This window comes from Enhydra lutris, unplaced genomic scaffold (genome assembly GCF_002288905.1).
Source record: "Enhydra lutris kenyoni isolate GAN:26980312 unplaced genomic scaffold, ASM228890v2 scaffoldscaffold26, whole genome shotgun sequence".
NCBI lineage: Eukaryota > Metazoa > Chordata > Mammalia > Carnivora > Mustelidae > Enhydra > Enhydra lutris.
In genome coordinates, this window is record NW_019154110.1 from 10491611 (window position 1) to 10505569 (window position 13959).

The 13959-nt window shown below is 39.5% G+C and overlaps 1 protein-coding gene across 6 annotated transcripts in view; it reads left to right on the forward strand.

Moving 5' to 3' along the window:
• LOC111151230 (acetyl-CoA carboxylase alpha) overlaps positions 1 to 13959 on the forward strand; it is a 288595-nt gene that overhangs the window by 93637 nt on the left and 180999 nt on the right. For all 6 annotated transcript variants that reach the window (XM_022509033.1, XM_022509036.1, XM_022509035.1 and 3 more), the window contains 4 exons: positions 3244 to 3376; positions 4679 to 4817; positions 12304 to 12413; positions 13225 to 13306. In XM_022509033.1, coding sequence (XP_022364741.1) covers positions 3244 to 3376; positions 4679 to 4817; positions 12304 to 12413; positions 13225 to 13306 — 464 coding nt within the window. The remainder of the gene's footprint in view (positions 1 to 3243; positions 3377 to 4678; positions 4818 to 12303; positions 12414 to 13224; positions 13307 to 13959) is intronic.

A 13959-nucleotide genomic window follows, 5' to 3' on the forward strand; every position in this document is an offset into this window, starting at 1 on the left:
TTTTTATTATTTTTGAAGATTTTATTTATTATTTATTTGACACAGAGAGAGAGGAAGAGCACAAGCAGGGGGAGCAACATGTGGAGGGAGAGGGACAAACAGGCTCTCTATTGAGCACAGAGCCCAACATGGGCCCTGATCCCAGGACCCTGAGTTCATGACCTCGGCTGAAGGCAGACACTTAACCAACTGAGCCTCCCATAAAGGGGCGAGGTGCCCCTTTATGGACTTTTTAAAAAGATTCTTATTTATTTGAGAGAGAGAGGCCATGAGCAGAGGGAGGAGGACAAAGGGAGAGGGAGAAGCAAGCTCCTCCTGAGCAAGGAGCCTGATGTGGGGCTTGATCCCAGGACACTGGGGTCATGACCTGAGCTGATGGCAGATGCTCAACTGTCTGAGCCACCCAGGTGCCCCCATTTATGGATTTTCTAAAATTGAACCAGCCCCGCATACCTGGGACAAACTCAACTTGGTCATGGAGTAATATTTTTTACTAATATTTTGCCTGTCCTTGCACCAGTACTCTACTATTTAGAATCTTATATTTAGGAATTTTGCATTTGTAGTCATGAATAAAATGGATCTGGTTTTTCCTGTTACATGACATATTTGTCTGGTTTTGGTATCAGTGTTACTCTAGCTGAGGAGTTTAACTTCTTTTCTTATTGTCTGGAAATTTGGTAGACTACTGCCCTTAAAAGTTTGATAAAACTTATCTTTTAAAACCATTTGGGGGTGCCTGGGTGGCTCAGTTGGTTAAGCGACTGTCTTCAGCTCAGGTCATGATCCTGGAGTACTGGGATCGAGTCCCGCATCAGGCTCCCAGCTCCACGGGGAGTCTGCTTCTCCCTCTTACCTCCTCGCTCATGCTCTCTCTCACTGTCTCTCTCTCTCTCTCTCTCTCTCAAATAAATAAATAAATAAAACTTTAAAATAAATAAATAAATAAATAAAACCATTTGGACCTGGTATTTGTGGGAAGATTTTAATCTTACCCTTTTATTTTGAAAATAAATTTTTTTTTAAGATTATTTATTTATTTGACAGAGAGAGAGAGATCGCAAGTAAGCAGAGAGGCAGGCAGAGAGAGAGGGGAGGGAGCAGGCTCCCTGCGGAGCAGAGAGCCCGATGCGGGGCTCGATCCCAGGACCCTGGGACCATGACCTGAGCCGAAGGCAGAGGCTTTAACCCACTGAGCCACCCAGGTGCCCCGAAAATAAATTTTTTAAAAAAGATTTTCAAAATTTGTCAGAGAGAGAGAGCAAGCATAAGCAGGGGGAGCAGCAGGCAGAAGGAGAATCAGTCTCCCCGCTGAGCAGGGATCCTGATGAGGGACTCCATCCTAGGACCCTGGGATCATGACCTGAGCCTAAGGCAGACATCCAACTGACTGAGCCACCCAGGTGCCCCATATTTTGAAAATAAATTATTGCAGCATCGAGGTCAGAGTGCAGGAGAAAGGAAGAAAAGGTGGGAATAAGAAAACGGCTGTTCACTGAACAGTGTGTACAAGTGCTTGGTTATAGCTGTTACCTCATTGAACCCCCAAAACACCTTTTCAAAGAGGGTCTGTCAGTTAAGGTCCAGTCAGGGAAAGAGGAAACTGCCTTAAGTTTTATAAACAGTGGACATTCAATAATGAGGACTGGTGACTTGGGTGTTTTCTGAAATAGCCTCAAATTAATACTTGCAGGAAGCAGCTACCAACCCCCTAGGGCTGGGAGAACAAAAACGAAGATGTGAGGTTACCAGAATGTAGGAGTTTGAAGGAAGGTCCGTGGGGACCAGCACTTGCACCTCTGAGAGGGAGCTTTGAGTAGCTGGTGCTCAGAGCAGGTGGAAGCCTGGCTGGACAGACTCTTGATTGATAGGCCCAGGCAGGATGAGTGAGCATGGCAAGGCTGGGACTCTGCCAAGGAGCCATAATCTGCTGCTGCTTGTACCTCTAATGGATGCAGTGAGGCTCTCACCAGGAATGTTGAAAGATGCTAGAGGCCAGAATTAACTTTCTCTTACTGTGGAGCACTGATGATAAAAGCTAGAAAACAAGAATGAAATCCCTATTCTTACCATCCTGCCTTCCCATTGGCAGAACTAAACAGGTTTGCAGAGTCTTAGCTCTGTTGTCACAGAGCAGAGAATAAAAAGATGAGCTTGGAGCAGAGAGTAGGTAAATAACCAGAACATTGTATACTATGTGTATTCTGTAAAGAGAAAACTGAAGCTGAGCAAGGTTAAATTATTTGCTTAATATCATTGGAGCTATTAAGTGGGCAGGTCTGGGTTTAAACCCAGGCCTGGTTTTCTACTACATCTTTCATCTATCCTAAACACACTATTGATTGTTAAGGGACCATTATTGTATGTGTCACTCAGAAAAAAAAAATACTGCCAGTTAAATAAAGCACACCATCAGTTGTAAGATACACATCAATTTCAGATATATATATTTTTAAAGATTTTAGTTATTTATTGGAGAGAGCATGAGCACAAGTTGGGGAGGAGAGGCAAAGGAAGAGGGAGAAGCAGACTTCCCGCTGAGCAGGGAGGCCAACATAGGGCTCGATCCCAGGACCCTGAGATCACGGCCTGAGCAGAAGGCAGATGCTTAACCACTGAGCCACCCAGGCGCCCCTGATTTCAGATATTTTTTAAAGTTTTTTTTTTTTTCTTTTCTTTTCTTTGCTTTTTTTTTTTTTTTAAAGAGGAATGTCTTGTAATTGAAATACAATCTATTATGCTGCCTTGTATTTAGTTTTGGAGTTACTGATTTTGAAATACCTATATAATACACAAATAAAACGCTTAGTAGATAGTTAAAAGTTTAGCCTCCTAAGAAAAATGGAGGCTAGAGATATAGAGGTGAAGGTCATCTGTGTGCAAGGATCGTAATCCAACAAGAGCCTTGCTGTTTTCTCAGTTTTCCCAGTCTCTCTTATCTCTACCATCTCATTTCATCCTGTCCTTTACCTGTCTCTTTGTGATGGCATCTCTTGGTAAGCCTTAATATTATCTTTTATTATCCAAGAACACAATTTTTTTTTTCTTAAATTTCCACAAAGATCTTTTTCTCTTCTCTTCTATTCAAAAAGTATGTGATCTGTATGCGTGCAGTCTTCACAAGTGTGCTGTTGGAAGTGCTGTTGTAAGTATGGTCGTGAAAAGCAGATCTCCAGGGGAGATAGATGGTGTGAAAAAAATCCTATCCATCTTTAGACTTCCATGGTTTCTCTATTTTTACAGGTCCAGCATGTCTGGCTTGCATCTAGTAAAGCAAGGTCGAGACCGAAAGAAAATAGACTCTCAGCGAGATTTCACTGTAGCTTCTCCGGCAGAATTTGTTACCCGTTTTGGGGGGAATAAAGTGATTGAGAAGGTAAGTTATAACTTGCTGAATTATTTTTTTCAAAAGCTCATAAGATTCAATGCCTAGACTCGTCGTCTAGATTTGCTCAAAACCGGCATTTGGATTTTCAGAGACCGCCTCTTTGTGCAGAATTAACCTCTTTGCCTCCATGGTGTCCTGTGAATTTCACTGTTTTCTCTGTATTTACCATGGATAATTTAGGCAGAGCTAATTAAAAAGTTAAAGTGGTGGTCAAACGGTTCTTTTTAAAAGGTCCTGCGGTTTTACGGGGTTGGGTTGCCCCACTGTGAGAGGGTCTGAGAAACAGATTACCTTGTGGGGTAGTGGTGAGGAGATATGTCACTGCATTGGAGTGAGAGCTAAGGGAGTGGAGGGATTCTCAGAACAGAAGTCTTGAATAGTTTGATGCACTGTGACTTAATGGCTTCCAGCAGGTATTTGAGGTGTTTAGAGGGAATACACCATATGAAATACCTAAAGAGATTACAAATATTTTGAAACATTAGGTGTAATTCTGTACCCCTTTTATCTAAACCACATCTGAGCTGGCAGTACAACTTGGCTGAAAGAGATCGCGGTGATTATAAGAATAAAGCGTGGGGACCTATATTCCCACTTTAGCAGTGTTGCTCCAATGGCGTGCTTCTGTTAATCTTCCAATAAAGACAGATGTTGTATCTCCAGCCACTCTTATCCCGGGGCCATGATTGCAAGACCGGTCAGGAGAGGTTTGTTTACAGTGATGTCTCAGGATCATTGGTTCTTCTCCTCTTTTTCTTGTGACCATTCTTTGTAAGGCAGTCTCTACAATTCTAAGGCATTTAGGGTTCAGCATTTTGGGGAGAGAGAGAGTGGTTGGTGCCAGTGTTCTTACATGTGTTCAGGGCTCTGCACCTTGTTCAGTATAACAGAGAATAGTGCATGACATTATGCTGTTCAGTCATCCTCCATTCCTTAATACATCATCCCTCTGAAGTTTGTCTTCTGTTCCTCTACTAACAGGTATGGTAGAATAATTCACACACTCACAAGATTTGAAAAATTGTGATTTTCCCCCTTCAAGAAATGAAGATAGAAAGCGTAACTTTTAGCTGGCACATATTAAAGTATTTGCTTAGCTAACATTTTAAAATATCCCTTGATCATGTGGGAGCTGGTTCCTAACTGCCAAGACTAGCAACATAAATTCCTAATTGAAAATCTGGCTTTCCAGAGAAAGCCAGAGATCTACAGAAATGGTCTCATTTCTTCTCCTTCGTCATTGCCTGCCTTTTCTACTTTTCTCCAATTCCCATCCCACCACTCTCCCAGGTTCTTATCGCCAACAATGGCATTGCAGCAGTGAAATGCATGAGGTCTATCCGCCGTTGGTCTTATGAGATGTTTCGAAATGAACGTGCAATCCGATTTGTTGTTATGGTAACACCTGAAGACCTGAAAGCCAATGCAGGTGAGTGACTAGCATTAAAAAAACATCACCCTTGGGTGCCTGGGTGGCTCTGTTGGTTAAGCTACTGCCTTCAGCTCAAGTCATGATCCAGGGCTCCTGAGATCGAACCCTGTGTAGGGCTCTCTGCTCAGCAGGAATTCTGCTTATCTTTCTCCCTTTGCCCCTTCTCCCCACTTGTGCTCATGCTCTCTCAAATAAATAAATAGAATCTTAAAAAAGAAAAAAAAGAAAAGAAAGCATCACCCTTGAGCACAAAGATTGGAATAGCAAAATCTTAAGTAGGAGTCTATTAACTTAGGAGGATTCCCAAACCCAAGGATTTCTCTTTAAAAAAGTGTCAGTAATAGGCATATACAAGTGATTCTACTATATTGAACCTCAACACAGTCTCCTGTGTTCTGAGTAAAAATAAGTAGAAATTTAACCAGTGTTGATTGGGGTTTCCAGGTGTATGCCCTTCTAGTGTCAAGTATTTGCTAAGCTACATACTTTAGCATGTGTAAGTAGAAAGATTTGGAAGGAAATGGCTATTTCCCTTACAAGCTAAGCTACATTAAATTTTAGAGAATCTTAGGGTTAAGGTTCTTTTTTTTACCCCCCTCTTGAGGGACCCAAGTGGGTTTTATCTTGCAACTTTTCTACATATTCTCTCTCCTCAGATGGCCCTCCATCTGAGAGTTGTAGATAAAGACTATTAGTATAGCTGAGAGGGAATGGCTAGTCTTTGCTCTCTGTACTTTTTGTCACTAAAATATAATCTCTAAGGTAGAGTACCCACAGATAACATTAGCTCCTTAAAGCGCTATCTTTTTAAACCTATTTTGGTTTGTGTATGTTCTCTCACTATTGAGACTATGATATTAAGACTATTCCTAAGGAGTAGGGATTATTATATCATCTTATTTAGAAACAGATAAGGTACCATTTTATTGGAAAGCATGTGTTATGTGGAATCATTTAGTTTGACCCTTTAACTTCTCTGAACCACAATTTTTGTATCTGTAAAAGGAAGATCATAATGTCTAATTCACGGGATAGTTATAAAGATGAAATTGTAATAAACATAAAACTACCTTGTGTGATTTCTTTTCCCCCATCTATTTCTATCTGGTACTCCTAATTCATTTATTCATTTACTCAGTGAACATGGAGACCCATAGGTAAATAAAATGTGATCTTGTTCTAGGAAGCAAATAATTTCAATACAGTGAGGTAAGTGCTATAAAGAAATATGAACAGGGTACTGTAAGAACAGAGCTGAGGCATCTTACCTCTAACCTCTGCTCTTGGTAGCAGGGTTAAGAGAATGCTTTCTGAAGGAAGTTATGCCTAGCCAAGAATGGCAAGAGTTAGTGAAGCAATCAACAGGACATTCCAGGCAGGGTGTTGCAGGAAGAAAGAACAGTCTATGCAAATGTATGAAGGCATGACACAATGGTTTACTGGAAACTACAGGTATACTTGTTAAAGTACAAGATGTGATCTACTATTTCTCAAGAAGGGTCCTGATTTTCATCCTTAGGAGCATAGACTTAAATTTTTTAGGGATGTATGTGTGTGGTGTATGTGTGTGTTGGACATTAAAGGGTTAGCATTTTGAATGGATTAGTTGTTGTTTCTAACAATTCAAAAGTAGAAAAGTACAATGAATCCCTTCCCATTTACCTATCATCCAGCATCGGTAATTATCAACTCGTGGCTAGTCTTGTTTCATCAGTACTTTCACCTCCTCCCCACTCCACACATAATTTCTTTTTTTTTTTTTTTTTTAAAGATTTTATTTATTTGACAGAGAGAGATCACAAGCAGGCAGAGAGGCAGGTAGAGAGAGAGGAGGAAGCGGGCTCCCTGCTGAGCAGAGAGCCCGATGCGGGGCTCGATCCCAGGACCCTGAGATCATGACCTGGGCCGAAGGCAGCGGCTTAACCCACTGAGCCACCCAGGCGCCCCTCCACACATAATTTCTGAAGCAAATCCTAGATATATTATTTCATCTGTAAGTATTTTAGTGTGTATCTCTTACAGGTACTTTCTCTTTGCTTGAAACATAAGCAGTTAGATGGACAATTTGTATAGCATCTTGGAAGATTCATTTGTGGAAGGCAGTGCTATAGAACATAACGAGGCTGAGATGGCTTAGAGGCTGGGGAGGTAAAATTGGCAAGACATGGTGATAAAGGGAAGAGTTGATGATTACTGTTAGGTTTCTAATTTGGTTGACTAGGCAGATGACAGGATCATCAACAAGAGCTAAATAATAATGGAGCCAGAAGAGGAAGGTTTTTTGCAGGGTGGACAGATGAGATTGGGAGTACTTCTGATATAAGCAGATCCTATAAATCCTGTAAAAAGTTGGATATATCCTTCCAGAACTTAGAAATAATGAGAGCTGGAAACTAAGAAGCTACATTATCAGCAAACATATAGTAGTTAACACTACCCCTGCCCCGCCCAAAGAACTGATGGAAAATGAAGAGAAAGAGGGCTAAGGATGAAATTTTATAGAAGAGTAAAATTTTAGGTATAGACTCAGGGAGATTGGCCCATAAACAGTGCTGAGAACAGACGACTGGAGACAGAAGAAACAGAAGAGAGAAAAAAGAGAATTTCCATAAGGAAGGGCCAAATGAGTTGGCAATCCAGGGAAGTAGGAATAGGAAATCATTGGTAGCATTTTTTAGAATAGTCCAGTGGAACAATATGAGTGTGCAGACTAATACAAGATGTTAAGGAATGAGTGGAAAGTTACATGGAGATAGCTAATACAGACAAGTTTTGTTTTTTGTTTTTTTTTTTTTTTTAAGAATTTTTAATGAGAAGGGAAGAAGAAAAGGTAGTAACTAAAGAAAAATTAAGGGCCAGGGAGGATTTTTATTTTTTATTTTTTATAATTTTTTTTATTAACATATAATGTATTATTAGCTCCAGGGGTACAGATCTGTGAATCATCAGGTTTACATACTTCACAGCACTCACCATAGCTCATACCTTCTCCAATGGGGGATTTTTATTATTTTTATTTTTTTAAAGATTTTATTTATTTATTTATTCGTCAGAGAGAGAGAGAGAGAGAGAGGGAGAACACAGGCAGAGTGGCAGGCAGAGGCAGAGAGAGAAGCAGGCTCCCCACTGAGCAAGGAGCCCGATGCGGGACTCGATCCCAGAACCCTGGGATCATGACCTGAGCTGAAGGCAGCGGCTTAACCAACTGAGCCACCCAGGCGTCCCAAGGATTTTATTTTTAAGAGTGAAAGAGACTTGGGGCTGTTTAGCATTTGAGAGGAAGGAGCCAAAGAGGGAAAGGAATGGAGGCGTACAGGGACCCGGAGGAGGCGGAAGTGGGTGTTGTCTAGAGCACAAGTGGACAAAAATAAGCATATTCCCTGTTATTTATTCTGAGGAACAAAAAAGTCAATAATGGGGTAGATGTATTCATACAAGGATGTATATTCATTGTAGTGTTATTTAAAGTAATGAGAAACTGGGATGCCTGGGTGGCTCAGGCAGTTACGCCTCTGCCTTCAGCTCAGGTCATGATCTCAGGTTCCAGGGATAGAGCCCCGCATTGGGCTTAACAGGGAGCCTGCTTCTCCCTCTCCCTCTGTCTCCCGGCTTGTGCTCTCATTCTCTCTCTGTCAAATAAATAAATAAAATCTTAAAAAAGTTAAATAATGTGAAACTAGGAGTAACTTAAATGTCCAACATGGGTGCATTAGTTGCATAAAATGTGCAACACTAATAATGTGAAGTGCCATGCAGACATTAAAAAAATATGTTGTGGAATAAGATTTCTTGGTCTGAAATGCAGTTTAATATTGCTACATTATTTATCTATTTTGTGTGACAATATTACCATAAACTTGGCAATAGTCAGTAGCTCACAGTTTCTGTAGGTCAGAGCATGTCTTAGCTGGGTCTTCTGCTTCAGGTTATCACAAGACTGCAGTCACTTGTCAGCTGGGTTTGCAGTCTCGTCTGAGGCTTGACTTGGGGATGGATCTACTTTCAAACTCAAATGGATCTACTTTTTTTTTTTTTTTAAGATTTTATTTATTTATTTGACACAGAGAGAGATCACAAGTAGGCAGAGGCAGGCAGAGAGAGAGGGGGAAGCAGGCTCCCCACTGAGCGGAGAGGCCAATACGGGGCTTGATCCCTGGACCCCGAGATCACGATCCAAGCCAAAGGCAGAGGCTTAACCCACTGAGCCACCCAGGTGCCCCAGCTGGATCTACTTTCAAACTCAGCTTTCAGTTTTCTATGGCCTATCAGATTGAGGGCCTGAATGTTTAGCCAGTCATTAGTAAAAAAACTACCCTTGACTCCTTGTCATGTGGGCCATCCCAAAATGACTGCCTGCTACCTCAAAGCCAGCAAGGCAAAGTCTTCTAGTAAGATCAGGTACTTTCTTATTGTCCTTGCCATATTCTCTTGGCTAGAAACAACTCATAGATCCTGGTCACACCCAAGGAAAGGGGGATTCCTTAAGATATAAAGATCTGGAAACTGAACTGGGATCATGGGAACAGACAGTGTGTCTGTCCATCACTATTGCAAAGAAAAAAGTTAGCTACAGGGTGATACAATAATAGGGAAAAAATACATTGCATATAGTCAGGAAAAGGGATAATGGCATATACCAACAGTAATACTAGTTGTCTTTCAGGGTGGTATTTTGGGGTGTTTTTATTTCTCTTTCTGCTTTTTTCAACTTTTTTACAAAGATTTTCTACAATTTTACAATTTCTTTAAAAATTATTTGAAAATTAGAACTCTGGAAAGGATTATAATACTAGTGTTATGAATTAAGGAATTAATATTTTGGATAATATTTCCTTTTTTCTAACCTTTCTATTATGTTAATTATTTTAGTACCTTTACTGAATATAATTTATATGCCATAAAACGTTCACATTTCTATGAGTTTTAGTAAATTTGTACCATTGTGCAGCCATCATAGGAATCCAGTGTAAAAGACACATTACTTTTGTAATTTAAAAGATTATGAAGAAGGAGCCTTAGATGGAAGAGTTGGTTCTTCACATGAGGAGAGGACTTCATCGTCTGAGACCTGGAGTTGGGGGGAGGAGGCATGCTTGATAGTGAGGGTGGTAATAATCAACCCAGTTGCATATTTTTTATGTTGTGCTCATTTTGGGGAAAGTTGGAGATATGGATGATTAGTGCAATCTCTGGTAAAAAACCAAGTGTTCTCTTTTGAGGTGAGTTTTGTTCATTTGTGACTATTCTCTAGAATAGCATCTCTGGTGGTAATTACGGCAACTGGGAACCAAGAGACAATGGAGAAGTCCAAGCTGTGTGGATAAGATAAAATGCTTTCTTCTACTTACCAGGGCATGAAAAGGAATTTCATGTCTGCAGTAGTGATAGTAGAAAACTGATTGGTGTAGAACTCTGAACTGTTGCTGGTTGGTGACCATAGTACATTCATGAGCATGTATGTACTACATGATGTAGGTCAGCAATTAATGTAACTTTCTTTTCTGTACCCACGGCTATGGAACTTCAGAAAAGGCTAAACCACAGTAGAAAAGTTGGATGGATTTGACTATATAAAAATTTTTATTTAGCAAATAAAAAGTTAAATCGTAATCTGGAAAAACACTTTGCAGCAAAGAGTGTCTACCTATAATAGAGAAAATGACACCCTTCAGTAGAAAATGAACCAAGAACATGAATTAGGTAGTTGATAAAAGAATGAAAAAGGAACAATAAATATACAAGGAAAAATTTGATACTAATGGTAATCAAAGAAATGTAAAGCAAAACAATGGTCGATTGGGATTTTTTAGTTTATAAGACTAGTAAAATTTTAAAGAGTGATAAGGGGCACTTGGGTGGTTCAGTCTGTTAAGTGTCTGCCTTGGGCTCAGGTCATGATCCTAAGGTCCTGGGATGGAACCCCATGTTAGGGTTCCTGCTCAATGGGGAGGCTGCTTCTCCCTCCCCCTCTCCCTCTGCCCGCTTTGCTCTCTCTTGCTCACTTTCTCTCAAATAAATAAATAAATGAGTGAGTGATAACATCTAATATAGGTTAGAGTACAGATAACTTGTCACCCATGTTGCTAATGAGAATCTAATGTGGTTCAATCTTTGAAAATGTGGATACTGTTTGACTTAGTAGTTGTACTTCTAGGAATGTATCCTGTGGGTATAATTGGACAGTAGTATGGGGATATTCATCATTGCATTATTTTAATATTTTCCAAATCATGAATGACCCATATGTTCAACAATAAGTTAGTAGTTAAATGAATTATGATCTTTTGTGACATTATGGAATGGTAGATATCCATTGAAATATCAAGTGTATATTAAATATATCTAAAATATTAAATATGTATTAGTATCTCTCTGTCACGTATGGGAAGATACCCACAATATATTGTTAGATTGATTAACAGTTTATGGTTTCTAGTACATCAAAGCATAAGCTTATTATCTCTGAGTGGTGGGACAATAAGTGATTTCAGCTGTTAAAAAATAGTATTATTACATCCTGATATATTACCTAATTTTTGTTAATGGTTCAAATGCTTTCCCTTTTATTGTCAAAGAGAACAAAAAACCTGTTTCTTTTGAACAAACTTCAGGCCTTCGTATATTTGGAATTTTTTTTTATAGAAGGACATGAAACCTTTAAAAATTAATAACAAGATAGAAGAAACATAAATATGGTAGAGATGGACCTTGAGCCAAGTTCTTTGACTGCTCCAAGCCAATTTCCTGTAAACTAGGTGACAATAATACCTATCACTTTTAGGATTTTTGAATATTACATAATATATGTAAACTGCTTAGTATAGTTACTGCGCGCTGTAGTGGTCTACTACATTTGCTGCCAGAGTAGGAAGAAAGAGATGTCAGGGAATACGTAGCAAAAAAAAAAAAATGCAGGGAGGGAAAGAAGTTATCTTTTAACAGTGTCTTTCAAATAGCTGCCATCTCCAGCATTCCAGATCAACTCTCTTCCAGAGCTCGCTAGTTGCCTGTAACTGACCTTTCCTGTTCATCCAGTCTACAAACCTTTCTTCAGGCTCTACCCTCTTTTCCCAGTTCGTCTGGGCTCTACACCAGAAAAAGGGCTTTCTTGGAGAATAGTGCAAGTTAGAAATGGTGTCGGGACTGAAACTTTTTATCAGAATAGAATAATTGTACAGGGGTCTCTAAGTGACATGTCATCCTTGATACAGAGATCTTAAAGACCCTTCTCAAAGGTTACATAATGAAATGTTTGAGAACAGCTGTTTTAGTACAAGAGCTTCCTGAATAAGAGATTAGCACATGTTAGTGCCCGTGACTTCATAAAGTCAGAACCTCTAACTAAGTGGTCCTGGGACTTAACCCTGTTAATGCAGTTTGTCCCGTTGTTACCTGTGATGGTATCTGTCCTTTACAAAGTTTTGCTCTTTTGTTATATTTCTGAAAATAAATCGTGTGTCTGTTAATTTGCTTGCATTTTCAGAATATATTAAGATGGCAGATCACTATGTACCGGTGCCAGGAGGACCAAACAACAACAACTATGCAAATGTGGAATTAATTCTTGATATTGCCAAAAGGATTCCAGTACAAGTAAGAGATGCCAGCGTGTCCTTTCAAACCAAGTTTAGCCATCTGACTGTTAAATGCAAGAGGCTATCCAGAGAAGAACTTTGAAATTTTATATAAAACATCTTTGTTGAAAGTTTGATAAAAGCTTTTTTTTATGTGGGATATAACAGATCGGGAAAAGAGAGGTGGAAAAAATGAATGAGTCAAAAGTAAAATAAACATAATACAGACAGAAGTTTTGTAAGTGTCTTTCAGAGATTATTTATGTTATCCATTTCACCTTCAAACTATCTCAAGTAAGTAAAAGCTCCTGTTTCCAGTGGAATATTCTTAGCTCAGAATATGGTGGTATAGAAGCAGATTATTTCTTCCCTGTTATATTGTGTTAGGAAATTTAGGGTAAATGTCCTAAAGCCCAGAGAGAAAAAAACTAGAGATTTATATGGCAGTATAACCACTGGATATAAATGTGGAGTTGGGTGGACAAAGTAATTGAATCTGTGAAAGAAAACCAATATTTCTAGAAAGGGCTCTATAGAGTCTACTGGAAAGGCTATGAATTGAGTTTCCTAAAGAGCAGCAAGACTAGCTGAATCTTAATATCAACTTCAGCTTATTTTGACCTCTTTAGAGGTTGTGCCATAATGGACTGCTTATTTTTATTCTCTAAAAAGTTTGCCAAGAATCAAGCATAGAAGCTGAATTAAGTGTTAGGATCTTGTGGAGCTATTGTACCTCATGGAGTAGGGCGAGTCTTGTAGAGAGTAACACAGTTTATCATGGTTTTTTTAGTGTGAATTTTAAGAACAAATCGTATTATCTTCCCTTATAGGCAGTGTGGGCTGGCTGGGGTCATGCTTCTGAGAATCCCAAGCTCCCAGAACTCCTTTTGAAAAATGGCATCGCCTTCATGGGTAAGCCTTTCTGACATACTCTTCCTGTCTTTCTGGTTCTGTCAGTTTTGCCCATGTTCCACTCCATGTTCTGCTTTTCTTCTGTTTAACATGCACTGGGCTCTTATTTTTCGTCAGTTAACAACTCTCAGAGTAACCCTCTTCATTTCTTTTTCTTTTTTTTTTTCCTCTTCCTTATTTCTTACATCCTACTTACCTTTCTTCATTTTGATTGTCTTTTCTGTCCCCAGGTTCTTTTCCATGATATATGGAAAAGGCTCTGATTTCCAAAACACTGGCCTTTTAAACTTTGCCCTTAATTTTAAGAAAATATGTGGAGAAAGGGCCTCTTTTATGTAGCAGAGATAATTGAGTATTAGGATACTCTAGCACTGTGTCCTTAAATATGAATCAGCACCTTCACATTTGAGTGTATAGGTAACATTCTTGTAAGTGAGAGCTTTTTCTTCCGATTTTTTTGCTGTGCTATATAGCAGAGAGAGAAATCAAGAGTATATGGCTCAAAGGGTTTCTCTCTTTATCTCAGAGATCTTCCACAATGATGATTATGTATTGTAAACCCTATTAAAGGTAAATCTTCCTGGGGTGCCTGGGTGGCTAGTGCGTTAAGTGTCTGCCTTTGGCTCAGGTCATGATCTCAGGGACCTGGGATC